This window comes from Bubalus bubalis, chromosome 6 (genome assembly GCF_019923935.1).
Source record: "Bubalus bubalis isolate 160015118507 breed Murrah chromosome 6, NDDB_SH_1, whole genome shotgun sequence".
Classification (NCBI taxonomy): Eukaryota; Metazoa; Chordata; class Mammalia; order Artiodactyla; family Bovidae; genus Bubalus; species Bubalus bubalis.
In genome coordinates, this window is record NC_059162.1 from 51,138,545 (window position 1) to 51,154,153 (window position 15,609).

At 38.7% G+C, this 15,609-nt stretch overlaps 1 protein-coding gene across 16 annotated transcripts in view; it reads right to left on the reverse strand.

The window, feature by feature from the left end:
• The window catches only part of RPAP2 (RNA polymerase II associated protein 2), a 126,985-nt gene that overhangs the window by 40,978 nt on the left and 70,398 nt on the right, over positions 1-15,609 (reverse strand). For 6 of the 16 annotated variants that reach the window (XM_044944688.2, XM_006061340.4, XM_006061344.3 and 3 more), the window contains exon 12: positions 3,954-4,103. The exons of 1 other annotated variant lie outside the window; for it this stretch is intronic. In XM_044944688.2, coding sequence (XP_044800623.1) covers positions 3,962-4,103 — 142 coding nt within the window. In that variant the 3' untranslated portion in view covers positions 3,954-3,961. Of the gene's footprint in view, positions 1-408; positions 918-2,085; positions 2,189-2,348; positions 4,104-4,632; positions 4,865-15,609 lie in introns of those variants that run through there. 9 more of the 16 variants (XM_044944689.1, XM_044944683.1, XM_044944694.1 and 6 more) reach the window with 7 other exon arrangements.

Sequence of the window (15,609 nt, forward strand, 5' to 3'; positions counted from 1 at the left end):
GGAGAAGGGGACGACAGAGGATGAGATGGCTGGATGACATCACTGACTCGATGGACATGAGTCTGGGTGAACTCCGGGAGTTGGTGATGGACAGGGAGGCCTGGCGTGCTGCGATTCATGGGGTTGCAAAGAGTTGGACACAACTGAGCAACTGAACTGAACTGAATCTGGATATAAGCTGTTTATCAAATATGATTTGGAAATATTTACCCAGTCTGGTTTGTCAATTTACTTTTTTTCCTATTGGGTTGGCCAAAAAGTTTGGGGTTTACCGTAACATTGTATAAAAAAGCTGAACGAACCTTATGGCCAATGCAGTATTATCTAAGTTGTTTCAGGTGTACATTGCTCAGGACCACTTTGTAGAAAAGCAAGCTTCTTTAAAAGAATAAAGACTAGACTACCAAAAAGCCTTAAATTGTATTTATTGACCTCATTCTTTACTGTGTTCTTTAGAATCTAGAGTTCAACTATGAGACTAAAATGGGACTTTTCTCAATTTTCTTGTCAACTGATAATACAACTGGTATCATCCAGAAAAATTACAGCTTGTTATATTTTCTCAAATATTCAAGTTTCAGTTTATTTCAACTTTTATTTTCATATAAATAAAAATACTATGTCTTATACCTAGGATGCAAGGATTTGGTTATCCTTGTTGGGATAATGGTTCTCTATCTGTGGAAGTCACTCTGTCTGGTGATAACTAATAAGTAGCTCTGCTGCTAAGTCACCTCAGTCGTGTCTGACTCTGTGCGACCCCACAGACGGCAGCCCACGAGGGTCCCCCGTCCCTGGGATTCTCTAGGCAAGAACACTGGAGTGGGTAATAAGTAGCTCTAGCTATACAATTATTGTGGCTAGAATTCCAGAGATGGTGAATGGAAGCTCATCTATTCGGTCTTCAGGGAATATACCTGGGAAGGAAAAATGACACTTGAATAACACACCTATTCTTACCAGTTTTGGGGAACACTGTGTTGTTTCTCCAATATACATTCCACTTCCCCCCATTATGAAGCAATAACGGTTTGGGTAATTCATACTTGGCTCGAGGAGTAGACCCTGATCTAGGTCAATAAGAAAAATCTCTCTCCTATTCCTTGCTAGAATTACTGGGTTAAGCTCATAGCATTTCATAGCCATGTGGATTAGTTCAGAAGAGCCCTGAATTAGTGTGAAAAGTTGAAGACTCTCACTAGGACAGTGTGATCTGCCATAAAGCTGGGAACTACTGAATGATTCTGCCACCTCTGGTAGATTGTAAAATGGCCCCCAGTGACCTCTGCCTTCTGGTATTCATTCCCTTATACAATCCACTCACCTTCAATGTGGGCCGAACCTAGTGATTCATTTCTAACTAGTCACAGGATACAGAAAAAGTGATGGATGTTACTTCTGAGACTAGTTGCAAAAGGACTGTGGCTTTCATCTTGCATTTCCTCTCACTTGCTCACTCTCAGGGAAGCCACATGTCAAGCTGTGGGCCACTATGGAGTGGTCCATATGGCAAGGAACTGGGAGAGGTCTCTATAGACAACAAAGAGTGAGAAACTGAGGCCGTAAGTTCAGCCCGAGAAGAACTAAATCCTGCCAATAACCACATGAGTGAGCTTAGAAGGACTTCTTTCTCTACTTGAGCCTTCCGATGACATTGCAGCCCTGTCAGGGAGCTTTAATACAACCTCATGAGAGACTGAAGCAGAGGCCCTAAGCTAAATTGTGCCCAGATTCCTGACTCCCAGAAACAGATTTAAAAAAAAAAGTTTGTTTTAAGCCACTTAATTTTATAATAATTTGTTAAGCAGCAAAAGATACTATCATAAAAAAAGTTAGTTTGAGCTTTTTTTTCTGTTATTTGTAACTGAAAGCACATTAACATATACTAGCTAGTAGTACAGAGAAGGCGATGGCACCCACTCCAGTGCTCCTGCCTGGAGGATCCCAGGGACAGAGGGCCTGGTGGGCTGCAGTCCATGGGGTCGCTGAGAGTCGGACACGACTGAGTGACTTCACTTTCACTTTTCACCTTCATGCATTGGAGAAGGAAATGGCAACCCACTCCAGTGTTCTTGCCTGGAGGATCCCAGAGACAGGGGAGGTGGGCTGCCGTCTATGGGGTCGCAGAGTCGGACATGACTGAAGCGACTTAGCAACAGCAGTTAGTAGTAATCTAATCTTGAAAAGGCTATAAGACATTGTACACAAATAATTTTGTGAACTTAAGGTTTACAAATATACAAACAAAAAATCCCCCACCTACCCATTCACAACCATCTTCATTTCTCATATGGAAAATTATGTAATAAGGCCTCATTCATTCAGTATCCCTTATAATATTGAGGAAGTCTGGGCAAAGATTCACCTTTAATTACTTACACAAATAAACAACGTAAAGACAACAACAACAACAATGATCACAGGGCAACTATTAAGTCCACTTAAAACATCTACTGTTTAGGGAATTCTCTGTCAGGACTCAGCACTTTCATTGCCAGGGCCTGGATTGGATCCTTAAAAAAACTTTAACACCATTTGTTTATATACAAGCATTAAATATGCTAATTTAAAAGGGTTCTTAATTGATACATATTCATTAAAGCAGATCTGCAAGGACATCAGGTTAGGCATTTGTTCTTAGTCTATCTGGAAAAGCAACCTTTCAACCAATGGACATAGGGTATCATGAATTGAGGGGTATGATTAATTCAATATTCTGTACCTGAAGCTCAATAAAACAAACAAAAAAATGAAACTCAAAACTTACTCTATTCTTAGAAGGGCGTTTGAAGTGCTGCTTCCACCAGCCAAGCTGAGTTCACTGCCTAAATAAAAGCCTTTGCTTTAGAGGGTTCTCAGGGGAGCAGGGTTGCATGAACTGGTCACTAGGTGTAAGTCTGGAGGCAGTAACAGTGCTAAGTCCTTATGTTCTATTTTCTAGGAGGTTCAATGAAAGGATAATGGCATTCTTTCTTGTCTGCCAAAATATACCTCTCAAATATCCTTGTCATACATTCAAAGATTTGCTTCATAGAGTTGTTTTTTTTTTTTTTAAACAAAATTTCAAGTATCAAAATGTAAAATGATATCAATCTGTAGTGTGCTTCTGGGAGGAGACAAGATTTGAGATAGAAGTGAGGGGGGAATTTTGCTTTTTAAAATTATACACCCAGTTCTGTATTGTTTAATTTTGACAAGTTTGTATTACTTTTATAATTTAAAAAATAGTTGAAAACTTTAAAAAAGGGAAATGCTCCATAAGGGGATCTCATTCATGGTTTAGAATGAATTTCTTTTAATCATAACATTAACTTAATACCTATCTGAGCACTTCAGAGTATGTGAAATAGAAAGTAAAGGGAAGAAGAGATGGAAAGTTGTGGATAAGGGAAGGGACATTCATATGGGCAGTTCTTAAAAAGAGACAGAAATGTGGGATAGTAGAACAGGGCTATGTATCTGGTAACAGGGTCAGGAATCAACAAAGCCAGACTTTTAAACTCACAGGCTTATCTGTACATGAGATGACTAAGGTATTGGCTGGGTTGAAGAGGGAAGTAGGCTGAGGATATTCTCCAAGATCACTGCAGTATTTGGTTGAAGTAAACTGCTACTTCCTGGGCAAAAACTTATCAGATGGGACATGCAGGGTGGGATGGTCCAGATTTGAGTATGAAGCTGACAGTGGGGAGTTTCCTGGATTGTAAGAAACAGAACTAACTGTGGTATCCTATAAAGGAAAAATAACAAAAAGATGGGACATGGAGTAACAAGAGTGGACAGGAATTGACCGGGGAAGCTGGGAACTCAGGGATATTGTATTCTACCATAGCAAGCTGAAGACGTATGGAGGTCTCTAGCTGGTTTTTAAAATTTCCAATATGAAAACAGAGTCCAAAAGGGCAACAAATAAAAAAACAAACAAAAAACTAAAGTAAAACAAGTCAACGCACCATTCTGGTTAACAGCTGGTTCTAAATATGATGGTTAAACTTTCAAGGTCTTCATTTTTTAAATGCAATTCTTCAAGCAGGGTGGTCATGAACTGTGTAAACATCACATTTTCCTGAGAAAGCTTCTGAATGCCAAGAGGTGAGGTCAATCTGAAACACCAAAAATATTAAATGCATATCCATGAAATTGGAAGGACTAAGGGGCTCCAGTCTTTAACATGGCAGAAGGGATTTTTCTGAGAATAATGAAGTCTCTCTGATTTAGCAAAATCCAGAGAGAGAGGATCTTCTACTAAAGCTGAAGAGAAATCTCATGAAAAAACTGAAAGACCAAACATACTGTTACATAAGGAAAGAAGCTTAAAAGCCTTAATCTGAAACATGTTAGTCATTATGTCAGCAAAAGCTACCAAAATTCTGCTCAGAAAAGAACATTAATGAAGTCTTTCCACATGAGGAAAGGAGGTTGTGTAGAGAAGCTTAGAGCTGAGAATTGCTTTAAAAAACATAATTTGTATCAACTGTTTAGGTTATATCACTTGAAAAACAGACAATAAACAAAAAGATTGCCTTTGGATGAAACCTTATCATTTTTATTTATTTTTTAAACATTTTTATTTTTGTAATACTGAACAGACGAATTGCATCTTACAAGGTACTTAATACAAAACTTCAGAAGGAAAACAAAGCTTTCTTCTCTAACCATTTCCAGTAACTATCCCTAAAGACTGATTACATATATAATAGTCATAGAAGTAATTTTCATGAATGTGATTAGTAAACATGATTTTTAAAAAAGTGAACAATATCTAATCACAAAGACTGCAAACCATTCCTTTTCATAAATTTTTGTATCTCCAGAGAGCATAGGCATGCTTCACAGAGCCTTTTTCCAAGTACATTCTGGAAAGCTTTTTGAAAAAAAAAAAAAAAAAAAAAAATTATTTTTCACCCAGTCTACACTTCCACACAAAGCTCTTACAGATGCTTATTTAACCTTGGCCATTGCCAGTGGGCATATCAAATATAAATAAAATAACTCTGATTTAAATCAATATAGCTCAAGAAATTAGAGCAGAGGAGTTTCACAGTAGTGAGTGTGGGAATGAGAAATGTTATTTTCTGAGGCAGATTTCTTCCTTGCTTAGCCATTTCATGCAGAAAGCAGAAACAAAAGGAAAAATTTGTCAGAATTGTCCAAAGATGCCCTAGACTTTGAGTAGACTCTCTATATTTCTGAAGGTATTTTAGAAAGAACTGGAGATGAGATGACTCTGTCCAGTGAAATCCAGAGAGCTACCCAAGAAAACTTCTGATTTCCTTACCCACCTCTCCTCTATTTATTTATAGCTAGTGGATGGAGTACTAGGTTCTCCTATTTCATGAGCCTTGTCTGCAGGTATTCCCCAAAGGCAGTTCATACTTGGAAATCCTCCTATCCAAGCATTCTAATGCCAAGTTCAAGCTGGGCACTTGGGTGAACTTACAGGCAGCTGTGGCCAGCTTTTCCTGTGGAGAAAGTAGAACCTAGAAGTCAACTCTTTTGGCTTTCTCATACTTAGCTGATGCCAACATTTAAAATATCAAGTTGCTGCTTCCCCACAGTAAGACCAAAGGTGCTGGGGATGGGATAACATTGGCTAAAAACAGGAAGTCAGGGCAGTCAGATCAGATGTCAGCTCCACAAAAACCTAGCTTTTGTGTGTTTTAAAAATGGTAATGACATATCCAAAACAATGTCTCTGATTTTCAAGGAGACTATATGAAAACATATAGTTTGGTTCATATATGCAAACAAAGTTTCCTCAATTACTTCTCAAAGTGCCATTAATATGTTTTTAAACTTCCTCAAATTAGAAATAAAGGTTGACTACTAGATTTTTCAACCTGTGTGCCCATATGAAAGCAGAAAATAATAAATGTTATAGAGAAAGAGTTTGTAAGAGAATTTTTCTATCAATCACTCTAGTTAGAAAATATTTTGGGAATAGTAACACTTCTCTAACAAACTTATAAGGTTAATATTATTATATAATTATAGGATATGTTCATGCATGCATGCTAAGTTGCTTCAGTTGTGTCCAATCATTGGGACCCCATGGACTGTAGCCCACCAGACTCCTCTATCCATGGGATTCTCCAGGCAAGAATACTGGAGTGGGCTGCCATTCCCTTCTCCAAGAATATATTCAAATTTACCTAAAAGTTTTGTTCATAAAGAAAAACCAGGATTATTGAGAAACTTTCCAACAATGCAATCTCGTTCCTGAGCCCATGCCACATACAGCTAAGCAACCAGCCATTCTTTGCTTAATGAGCTTGGACCTGTTTTGAGATGCCTCAAAAACATGGCTCTGAGCAGCAGTCTGTTGTGTTTTCTCACAAGATGAGTATCAAAGCCCTAGGGTGTATCTATAAAATGGGGCTAATAGTACTTAACTTCCTTAAAAGTTATTATTGCAAAAGGATACTATAAATAGGTTTTAAAAAATCAATTATGATAATAACATTTATCATGTGCTACCTAGGAGATTTACTGTGTACTTGTTCTAAGTATGAATTATCTCTTCTTAACTGCACAATGACTCTGAAAAATATATACTGTTCCCATTTTATGAGTAAGGAAATAAAGGCACAAAAAAATGGAAGTACCTTCTCCAAAGTCACAGCTTTGAAACCCAGGCAATATATCTCAAAAAGCCCATACTCCTGGCTAATATGCAAGCTTTCATTCTTTGTAGGCTATAGAATACTATATAAATTTAATCTTCACTTGTGCCCTTCACTACTGTGCCCTCAATGAACATGCAGAAGAAACAGAATGTTTTAACTGCTTTAGAGAACCAGAAGGACAACAAAGTAGCTAGCAGCAGAAGGAAATGCTAATGGAGAAATCATACAAGGTCTGGTGTCTGTTAGGAGACAGTAATAGCAGTTTTGGGGTCTGGGGATTTCTGCAGCAAGTCATCAAACAGACAGATAGCAATCCTTAGGCATCTGGAGCCAGGATTTCCTGACTTCTCTTAACACTTGAGCCTTAAGGGTTGTTGCATAATTTTACTCCCGGAAAGTGAGCCAATGAGATTTCCTTTATTTATTCCCTTGTCCTTTTAATCTTTATCTGAAAAGATTTCTTCCCTACCCCCAAGTCCCTAACACAGAATATAGTAAGAAATATATGTTACCTTTCTAAAGTTTTTGACTTAAATCCTTTTTGGAATAAGCTGAGGTATAAAGAAATATATACTCTAACAGTGCCTGTGTACCTCTAAACATTAGTAACCCAGTGGATTACTTTTGGGGAGTCATGTAAAAATTGTTTTTCTTTCCATAGAAACCAAGCTCACAAAAAAAAAAAAAAAAAAAAGAATGGTTTTGACAAGCTATAAAGTCATAATAATATGTCAGGGAAGATGCTAAACCCTGAAGACTAGTAATTTTATTCATTCAAAAGAATTATGATTTACTTCTATCTCCAAAGTAATTTACATTTAAAGTTGAATAAGAGCTATATATAACCTTTGTTTTCTAGATTCCTTGACTTGTCTACTTTAGCATGTTTTATTACTTAATAGCAACTGGCACTCTTCCAGACTGACTGCTTACTGGATATCTGCTGGATTTCCATGTCCATGTCATTGGTGTAGTGAGAGGCCTCTGTGCCTGTTTGCACAGATGAATCTGAGACAAGATCATAACTTTTTATCAGACTTTATGGTTTTGGTCAATGATAAGAGTTGGCTGTTGCCATTGACAAAGATGCTTTTGCCACTGAGAAAGCAAGGATTCTTTTTAGGGTACACACCACCTTAATGATAGGTACTATTGGCTGAATTGGGTGGGCGGACCTGTCTGATGTAGAGGAGCACTGCGTTGAGCTTGGAGACAGGGTTCTGTGCAGAACCTGCTTTTGTTAGCAGTGACCATGGAAGGTGGCTTCGGCAAGTACAGAGCACTAAGCAAACAGTCTGTGTGTGCTTAGAACCAGGTCCAAGGACAAATGAACAAAGACTTATGACTGCAACTATTCTTTACATGGTCTCTTCACTGCCACATCTGACAGCCTCTTCTTAGTTCTTTTTCCAGGTTACTGCAGTATTTGATGTCCTCATTCACTTCCTCCTTTTCTAGAATTCTCCTTCTTTGGCTTTTCAGGTACTCTTATCTCAGTTCTGCTCCTACTCCTGAACCTTTATGATCTCTCTTGCTGGCATTTTTTTTTTAAAAACCAGCCCATTAATAATGACAGGTCTTACCTAAGGTTTCATATTGACCCTCTTTGGCATTAAATCCTATTCTCATGGCTCTGATTACCAGTGATTCAAATCTCTTCGGATTTTTTTTACACTTTGGATGTCCAAAAGGTACCTTAAATACATTCTGTTCAAACCTGAAATTCTGACTTCTCGTTTTCATTAAAACCTTCTAGTATTAGAAATCTCAGTCATCTTTTAACCCTTAACCCTTAATGTTCTTTGTTCAATCAATTACCAAGTCCTCCTGATTCTCCTCTGATGTGCTTCTTGAATCCATTTCATTTCCCCCGTTCTCACTGTCTAATTCAGATGAATCCTCTCCTCCTGGGACTACCTCCTCAGCCTCTAAGTGGTCTCCCACTCCATTCCTGCCTCCACACTGCCACCACGATCCTCTCTCATAGATCTGATTAAGTCACTCTCTTTGATAAGTACTTATAGGAGAAACCAAATTTCTCTGGACCTTTTATTTTTCATTTCTATCACATGGATATGCTTATATTTCAAATAATATGAAAATATATAGTTAGTTGTATATTTTTTTCTCATCAAGCAGGAAGGTGGAAAACTGGGATATTTATTCATCCATCTTTGTATTCCCCACAGATTTGTTCCCTTAATAGTAATACATAATTTGGTGAATGATTACGGAACTGAAACTGCTGCTATACTAGCACTTCTCAGTAACTACAAGATGCATGCGCGTGTGTGCCTGCCTAGTTATGAGTGACTCTTTGTGACCCCATGGACTACAGGCTGCCAGGCTCTTTGTCCATGGGGTTCTCCAGGCAAGAATACTGGAGTGGATTGTCACTTCCTTCTCCAGGGGATTTTCCAGACTCAGGGATCTAACCAGGGTCTCCTGCAACTCCTACTTTGGCAGGTGGATGCTTTAACACTGAGCCACGCGGTCCTGGACAAACGATGGTCTGTGGGCCAAATCTGGCCTGCTGCTTGTTACTTTTGTAAATAAAATTGAAAAACAGTCATGCCCATTTATGTATTCTGTAGCTGCTTTTGTGTTCCAACAGTAGAACTGAGCAGCTGGGACAGTTGGGCCAGCAAAGATGAAGATATAATCTGGCCCTTCACAGAAAGTTTGCACATTCTTATACCAGAAGATTAATGCACACCAATTTTAATTTAAAGTGAATAACTCAGTCACTAATACAATGCTTTATATGCTATAAGTCTGATGATGGGAGCAACTAACATGAGATGAGAAATCCAAAGCAATCATTTGGCTGTAGGATATTCAAGATCTGGTCTGGGAAAGATCTTCTGCCCCCTGGATCACTAAACTATGGAAGATGCTTAATGAAACCAAAAATATCTCATAAAAATCTACCAGCTGGAGAGAGAACTTTCCTTGATTTACTTCACTCCAGCCAAACTGAGCAAACTTGCCTCAATTAAGCCAAGGTTTGGTTTGTTCTCACTTAAGAGCTGGCTGTGTTCTTTCTACGGAGTGCTTTTCCCCCAAGTATCTACATGGTGGACTCCTTCATGTAATTCAGTTTTGTTTAAATGTCTCCTTTTCTATCTGAAACCCATCGTCTCATTTACCTTCTCTACCTGCCTACTTTGTCTTCACAGTCCTTACTATTTTCTAGTTCTATTATTTGTTTGCTTGTTTACTGTCTCTCTCTCATCCAAGAGAAGGTGAATGTCATGAGGGTAGTGAATCGTGTATTTACTGCAATCACTGTGTCCTTCGTGTTGGGGACACTGTAGGTGATCACTAATTATTTGTTTAATGAGGAGAAATGGCTTAAGAGGTCACGAATTTATTGTGTTTACGGAAATATTTTTTCTTCTTCAAAATATTTTCCTCCTTTCCGTTTTAGAGGAAGGGAGGGAGGAAGCATGTTCTCGACTCCTCCTCCCACCAGCACAGAGTAGTATCATCTTCCTGCTAGAATATTTCAGAGTATCTATCAGGGAGGTGAGATGAGCTTCAAATTCATTAGGTGGGCCAAACATTAAATCAAGATCTACCACTTGTTTCTGCATTTCTCTTCCTTACTTCCATTTGTCCTGAAACTCAGTGTTGGCCAAGGGTGAGCAGGACTGAGAGCCACTGAGCAGGCTTGGTTTGTACCTTTAATTCACTCCATTCCTGTAAAGGAAACTGTGGAGCAAGGGGCTGTTCCTCAAGTGGGTGCCTGGTGCCTTCCTCTGGAGCAAAAGCACTTTAGCTCCACAGGTTAAATATGAAAATGACACTTGCCCAAAAGGAAGAGCACTTTAGAATTTCTACAGTCCAACTAATATAGGTCATTATTTTTGTGTATTTCTGGTTGGTTACTACTGTTCTTGAATGGGGTGTGTTCTTACTCTTTTTAGGTCAATGAAAGTAACAGAGTGTAGCTGCAAAGCTATACTCCCTTTCAGTCTCCTCCCATTAAGTTAAAAGATCTAAGAAAACAGACTCAAGATCGTTTCTTAATGTAGTGATTTGGACCCTTTACACAAGATAGTTAATAAACTACCTCCATGACCTTGAAGGAGGGAGATTCTTTACCTCTATGTGTGTAGCATGTTGCAATGGTTAATATGCTTTAAATCCTGGACATTGTTTCTTATATATAATGTAAATGGCCCTTGCAGAATATGGACGTGGTGGGGGGTGTGTGTGGGAGGGAGAGGCAGCACTTAAAAGTTATTCCTTCATATGCTTGAAAATGGTTCTCAATTAATTCCAAGTCTTTTTATTATTTCCTAATAGATGCCATCTAACTGCTCCTTATTCAGACTGGTGTTCTTCCCTATATCCCTAATTCTAGCTTCTCATTTTCCTAAAATGCAATGCCCCAGAATATACTGTTCAAATTCATTACTTCACAACAAAAATACATTTTCAGAGAAAGATATCATGATGTAAAATCTTTCACATCCAAGTCATCTTTGAAGTAAAACCTCAGAATCTTATAAATCCTCTCCCTTTTTTGTTAAATTGAGTCCCCAGGCTCCTCCTTTCAATACTTTAAAGGATTAGCATATACATCTGTATATATTATATATTTAATATATAAAATTTAAAGGGACTCAAACCTCTGTTCCAGTCCAACAACTTCTAATAGTGATTATCAAAGGAAACAATAACTGGGCCCAAATAACTACTCTACTTATATAAAATAGTAATATAGCATAGTTGGTATTTAACAGTGTGCTTTATGCAGGAAATGCCTTTAAAATAATCAACAGAAAATGTGACTGGCAGTGAGTAAAAACAGAAGATTTTTATGTTTCCATTTATTTCCTTTGTGTACTTTTAAAGATGAATAAAAACCTCTAAAGGTGACACGAAAAGGATGGTTTACCACAAACAGTCTTTATGTTGGAGAATATAATTTGACAAAAATGACATAATCTGCAAATGTATAAATCACAAACAAGCCAGGAAACTTCTCATGAGAACTCCCCTGATTCAAATCTCTATTCTGAAAAGAAAGGCAGCCTTCTATAACTAGTTCTTTACCATATGGTCAATGGCATGACAACAAAAGCAAAAAAAAAAGCGAAGTGTCAAACTGCATCTTATTGATAAGACCTTTATTTAGCTGACTGCTCCACATATGCTACACATCAAAAGGAGAGTCTAAAGTCAGGTTAGGACAGGTACCCTCTATTTGTTATTACTGAGCTATCAAACAACATCTGGTTAACAGGAATTATTATACACAGAATTCAGAAGAGTTTCAAAGTTTGATAACTGAAACAAGAGATTTTTAATTAAAAGTGGCCTTTTTATAAATCCTTATATCCAAAGATTTAGAGCTATACAAACTCTTGATTAAGCCTCTGAAGAAAGTTATCTATGACTGTGAGTCACTGGTTTGTTTTGTATCAACAGAGAAAGCTATATGAAGAATTCAAGTTGTAGTTTACTGAACAAGTGGAGGTAAAACAATTGATGGGACTCAAGGTTATCCATCTCCTGGTAGTGCATTAAAAACCAGTAATTAACTTGGAATTTTAAATGGCCTTCCCAGTGTGGCTGTATTGCTTTGCTTACTGCACATTCCCACTGGGGAGCATACGATGCAGCTCTTGTAATACCAGAAATTGCAGCATGGTCTGATCGATCCTTTCTTGAATAATCTGGGTGATACGTGTGAAGCATTTATCTTAAATGAAATAGCACAGACATCCCTTAACCTGACCATCAACACTAAGCAGCAGTAACTCTTAAGAGTTTCCTAAACTTGCAGAATCAAGCTGGTAGGCTGCTGTAAAACGACACTGAACAACACTCCTCATATTCAGTATAATCTTAAGTGAAAAAATTGCTGTGAGAATGTCTATGTGAATAAATGTCACCAGAAAGCGTGCTTCTCTATGGTTTGGGGTTGGAGGAAGGGACAGGAAGTGAAAAGCCACACTTTTCTGTATTATCAGATTTGAGAAATTACTAGGTTCATACAGAGTTCTGTTGCAGTAGGGAAACCTGTTCTGCTGATTACCACACATAAAGGTGATGAAAATGCAGAGACTGCCAAAAGATAATGCTGGGCTTAAAAGGAAATCTTTGACACTCTGATCTCATCCTTCAGAAGTTAGGGCTGGGAAGGAGAAGGTAAGAGGGATATTTCTGTTAAAAGGAAGTACCTTCAATATTTCCATGCACAAGCACTATGCCTGTTGCTTTACCAATGCAAACAGAATAGATATTACAGTACCTGACATTTCAGGGGCTTAGAATCAAACAAAACCAAATGTCTTTTGGGACAGATGAGGCATCTTTATTAATACTGGCCTGAGTAAGTGAGAAATCTGAAACATGAGGTCTAACTGCACAGTCTTCTTTGATGAGGGTATACCACTTAGTTTCTTCAAATGTGACCTATCCAGCTAGTTTCCTTTTGACAGCTGAGGTGGGCAGGGTACGGGATTCGTCCAGGGTCACACTGGTTAAGAACAGTGCTAAAAATGGACACCTTTTATCACAGAGGCATCTTGCTTGCCTATCAAGTCTGGATACTCCTTCCTGCACTGCAGCAACAGTTGTCATCCCACCCTTACTATGTCTTCTTTAAGAAAACGAGTTGGGATTTTCCCTCACTCTCTACATGCTGCTGCTGCTGCTGCTAAGTCGCTTCAGTTGTGTCCGACTCTGCGCGACCCCATAGATGGCAGCCCACCAGGCTCCCCCGTCCCTGGGATTCTCCAGGCAAGAACACGAGTGGGTTGCCATTTCCTTCTCCAATGCATGAAAGTGAAAAGTGAAAGTGAAGTCACTCAGTCGTGTCCGACTCTTCGCGACCCCATGGACAGCAGCCCACCAGGCTCCTCCATCCATGGGGTTTTCCAGGCAACAGTACTGGAGTGGGGTGCCATCGCCTTCTCCGTGAACAAGTGCTAAATGATAAAGGATGATTTCTGTCTGTGAAAACATACACTCAAAACTGAAACAAAGGAGAGCTGTGACCAGTAAGTAACCCAATGGGTCAAAATGTCATCTATTTTCAGAAATTTGAGGGCTCACACAAACCCAAGGCATTTTACAAAACATCTCTCTCAGATATTAAAAAAATTTTTTTTGGTATAAACTTTCAAAAAGGATATCATCTGTATGTTCAGGGCTCATATTTAACATAACTCTTTTTCTACCTTGAGTGTTTCTTACTGGGGAGAACGCAGATGATTATTCAACTCTGTCACTGATTTCTCTAAAAACATGTGTCTAATCTGTGACCCTTAGCCTCCTCCTTGAAGTAACACAATGGCCCCAGGGGCACAGGGAAAGAACAACAAAAAAAGTCAGCCTATGGAACAGCTTTTCTTTTTCCATAAAATAACATGGGCTGGGCCATGTGCAGATGTAACTCCTTCATGGCACTTCCCTAAGCTGCTCTGGATGTTGTTTTTAAGTAGCTGCTCTGGATGTTGTTTTTAAGTAAACATTTCCCTGGTGGCTCAGAGGGTAAAGCATCTGCCTGCAATGCAGGAGACCTGGGTTCAATCTCTGGGTGGGGAAGATCCCCTGGAGAAGGAAATGGCAACTACTCCAGTATTCTTGCCTGGAAAATCCCATGGACGGAGAAGCCTGGTGGGCTACAGTCCATGGAGTTGCGAAGAGTCGGACACAACTGAGCAACTTTACTTTCACTTTCAAACATGGTTTTACTCTTGTTTGACAAGGAAACAAATAACAAGCGGTCAGAGCTCAGTTTAAAATTCAGATACTTTAAAATGGGTGGCTTTCCAAATCAGAGCAAGTGAATTAGTTAACTTCCCTTGAAGAATGCCAGTTTTTTCCCCAGCTATTCCTTTTATGGCAGGATCTCAGCCACTGAGTCAAACATAAGCAGCTACAGTGATTTCCAAGTTTGTAAAAAGAAACTTTTCTTTATGAAACTAACTTGTTTATCTTCCACCTTTCTGTGAAGTTACACCAAGTGTTAACTCCACAGTGAGGCTCAAGTGACTTTCTTAAGGTCACGTAGTTAGTAAGAGATGAGCAAATAAGCCCCAGAAGTACTCCCACAGGTCTACACTTCTAACCACCATACCACACAAGCTCACATGTCTGATTCATTTTAAGAACGAGGAGACTTTATGATTTCAAAGGCCCACTTGTCTATGCTCTTCAAATAATTTTTGAAATCTGTCATTACAAAATAAAACATGCTAATGAAAACGACAATTCTCTTGTTTCTAATTAATTCATCCTTTCTGTGATAGCCAAAAAGCATCTTCCAACATCATTAACTACTTAAGACTTCAGAAGAAACCTAGGAAATGCCTCTAAGCAACCAAATCCTGGCAGATACAGCTAAATTAACTGATTTAGCACATCTTTATCTAGCACACTAATAACTGCACTAAGACAGTGGTTGTCAATTTTGTCTGTACAAATTACAATCACTTGGGGAACTTAAAAATATATGTCCAGTCTCCATCCCAGACCATTCAATTAAAATCTTTGAATCAGATATTATACATTACACACACACACACACACACACAGAGGGATTCCCTGGTGGCTCAGATGGTAAAGAGTCTGCCTGCAATGTGGGAGACCCGGGTTTGATCCCTGGGTTGGGATGATCCACTGGAGAAGGAAATGGCAACCCACTCCAGTATTCTTGCCTGGAGAATCCCATGGATGAAGGAGCAGAGTTGGACACCACTGAGCGACTTCTTTCTATACATATACATATGTGTATGTGTATATATGTGTGTGTGTATATGTGTGTATATATATATACAAAGAAATTTTTATTTTTTTGGCTACGCCATAAGGCTTGCAAAATATTAGTTCCCCAAGCAGGGATTAAACCTACACCCACAGTAGTGAAAGTGTGGGGTCCTAGACACTTTACCATCAGGGAACTCCCAAGTATTAGTAATTTTTAAACACTTTCTAAAAACAAAACAAAACAAAACACACACAC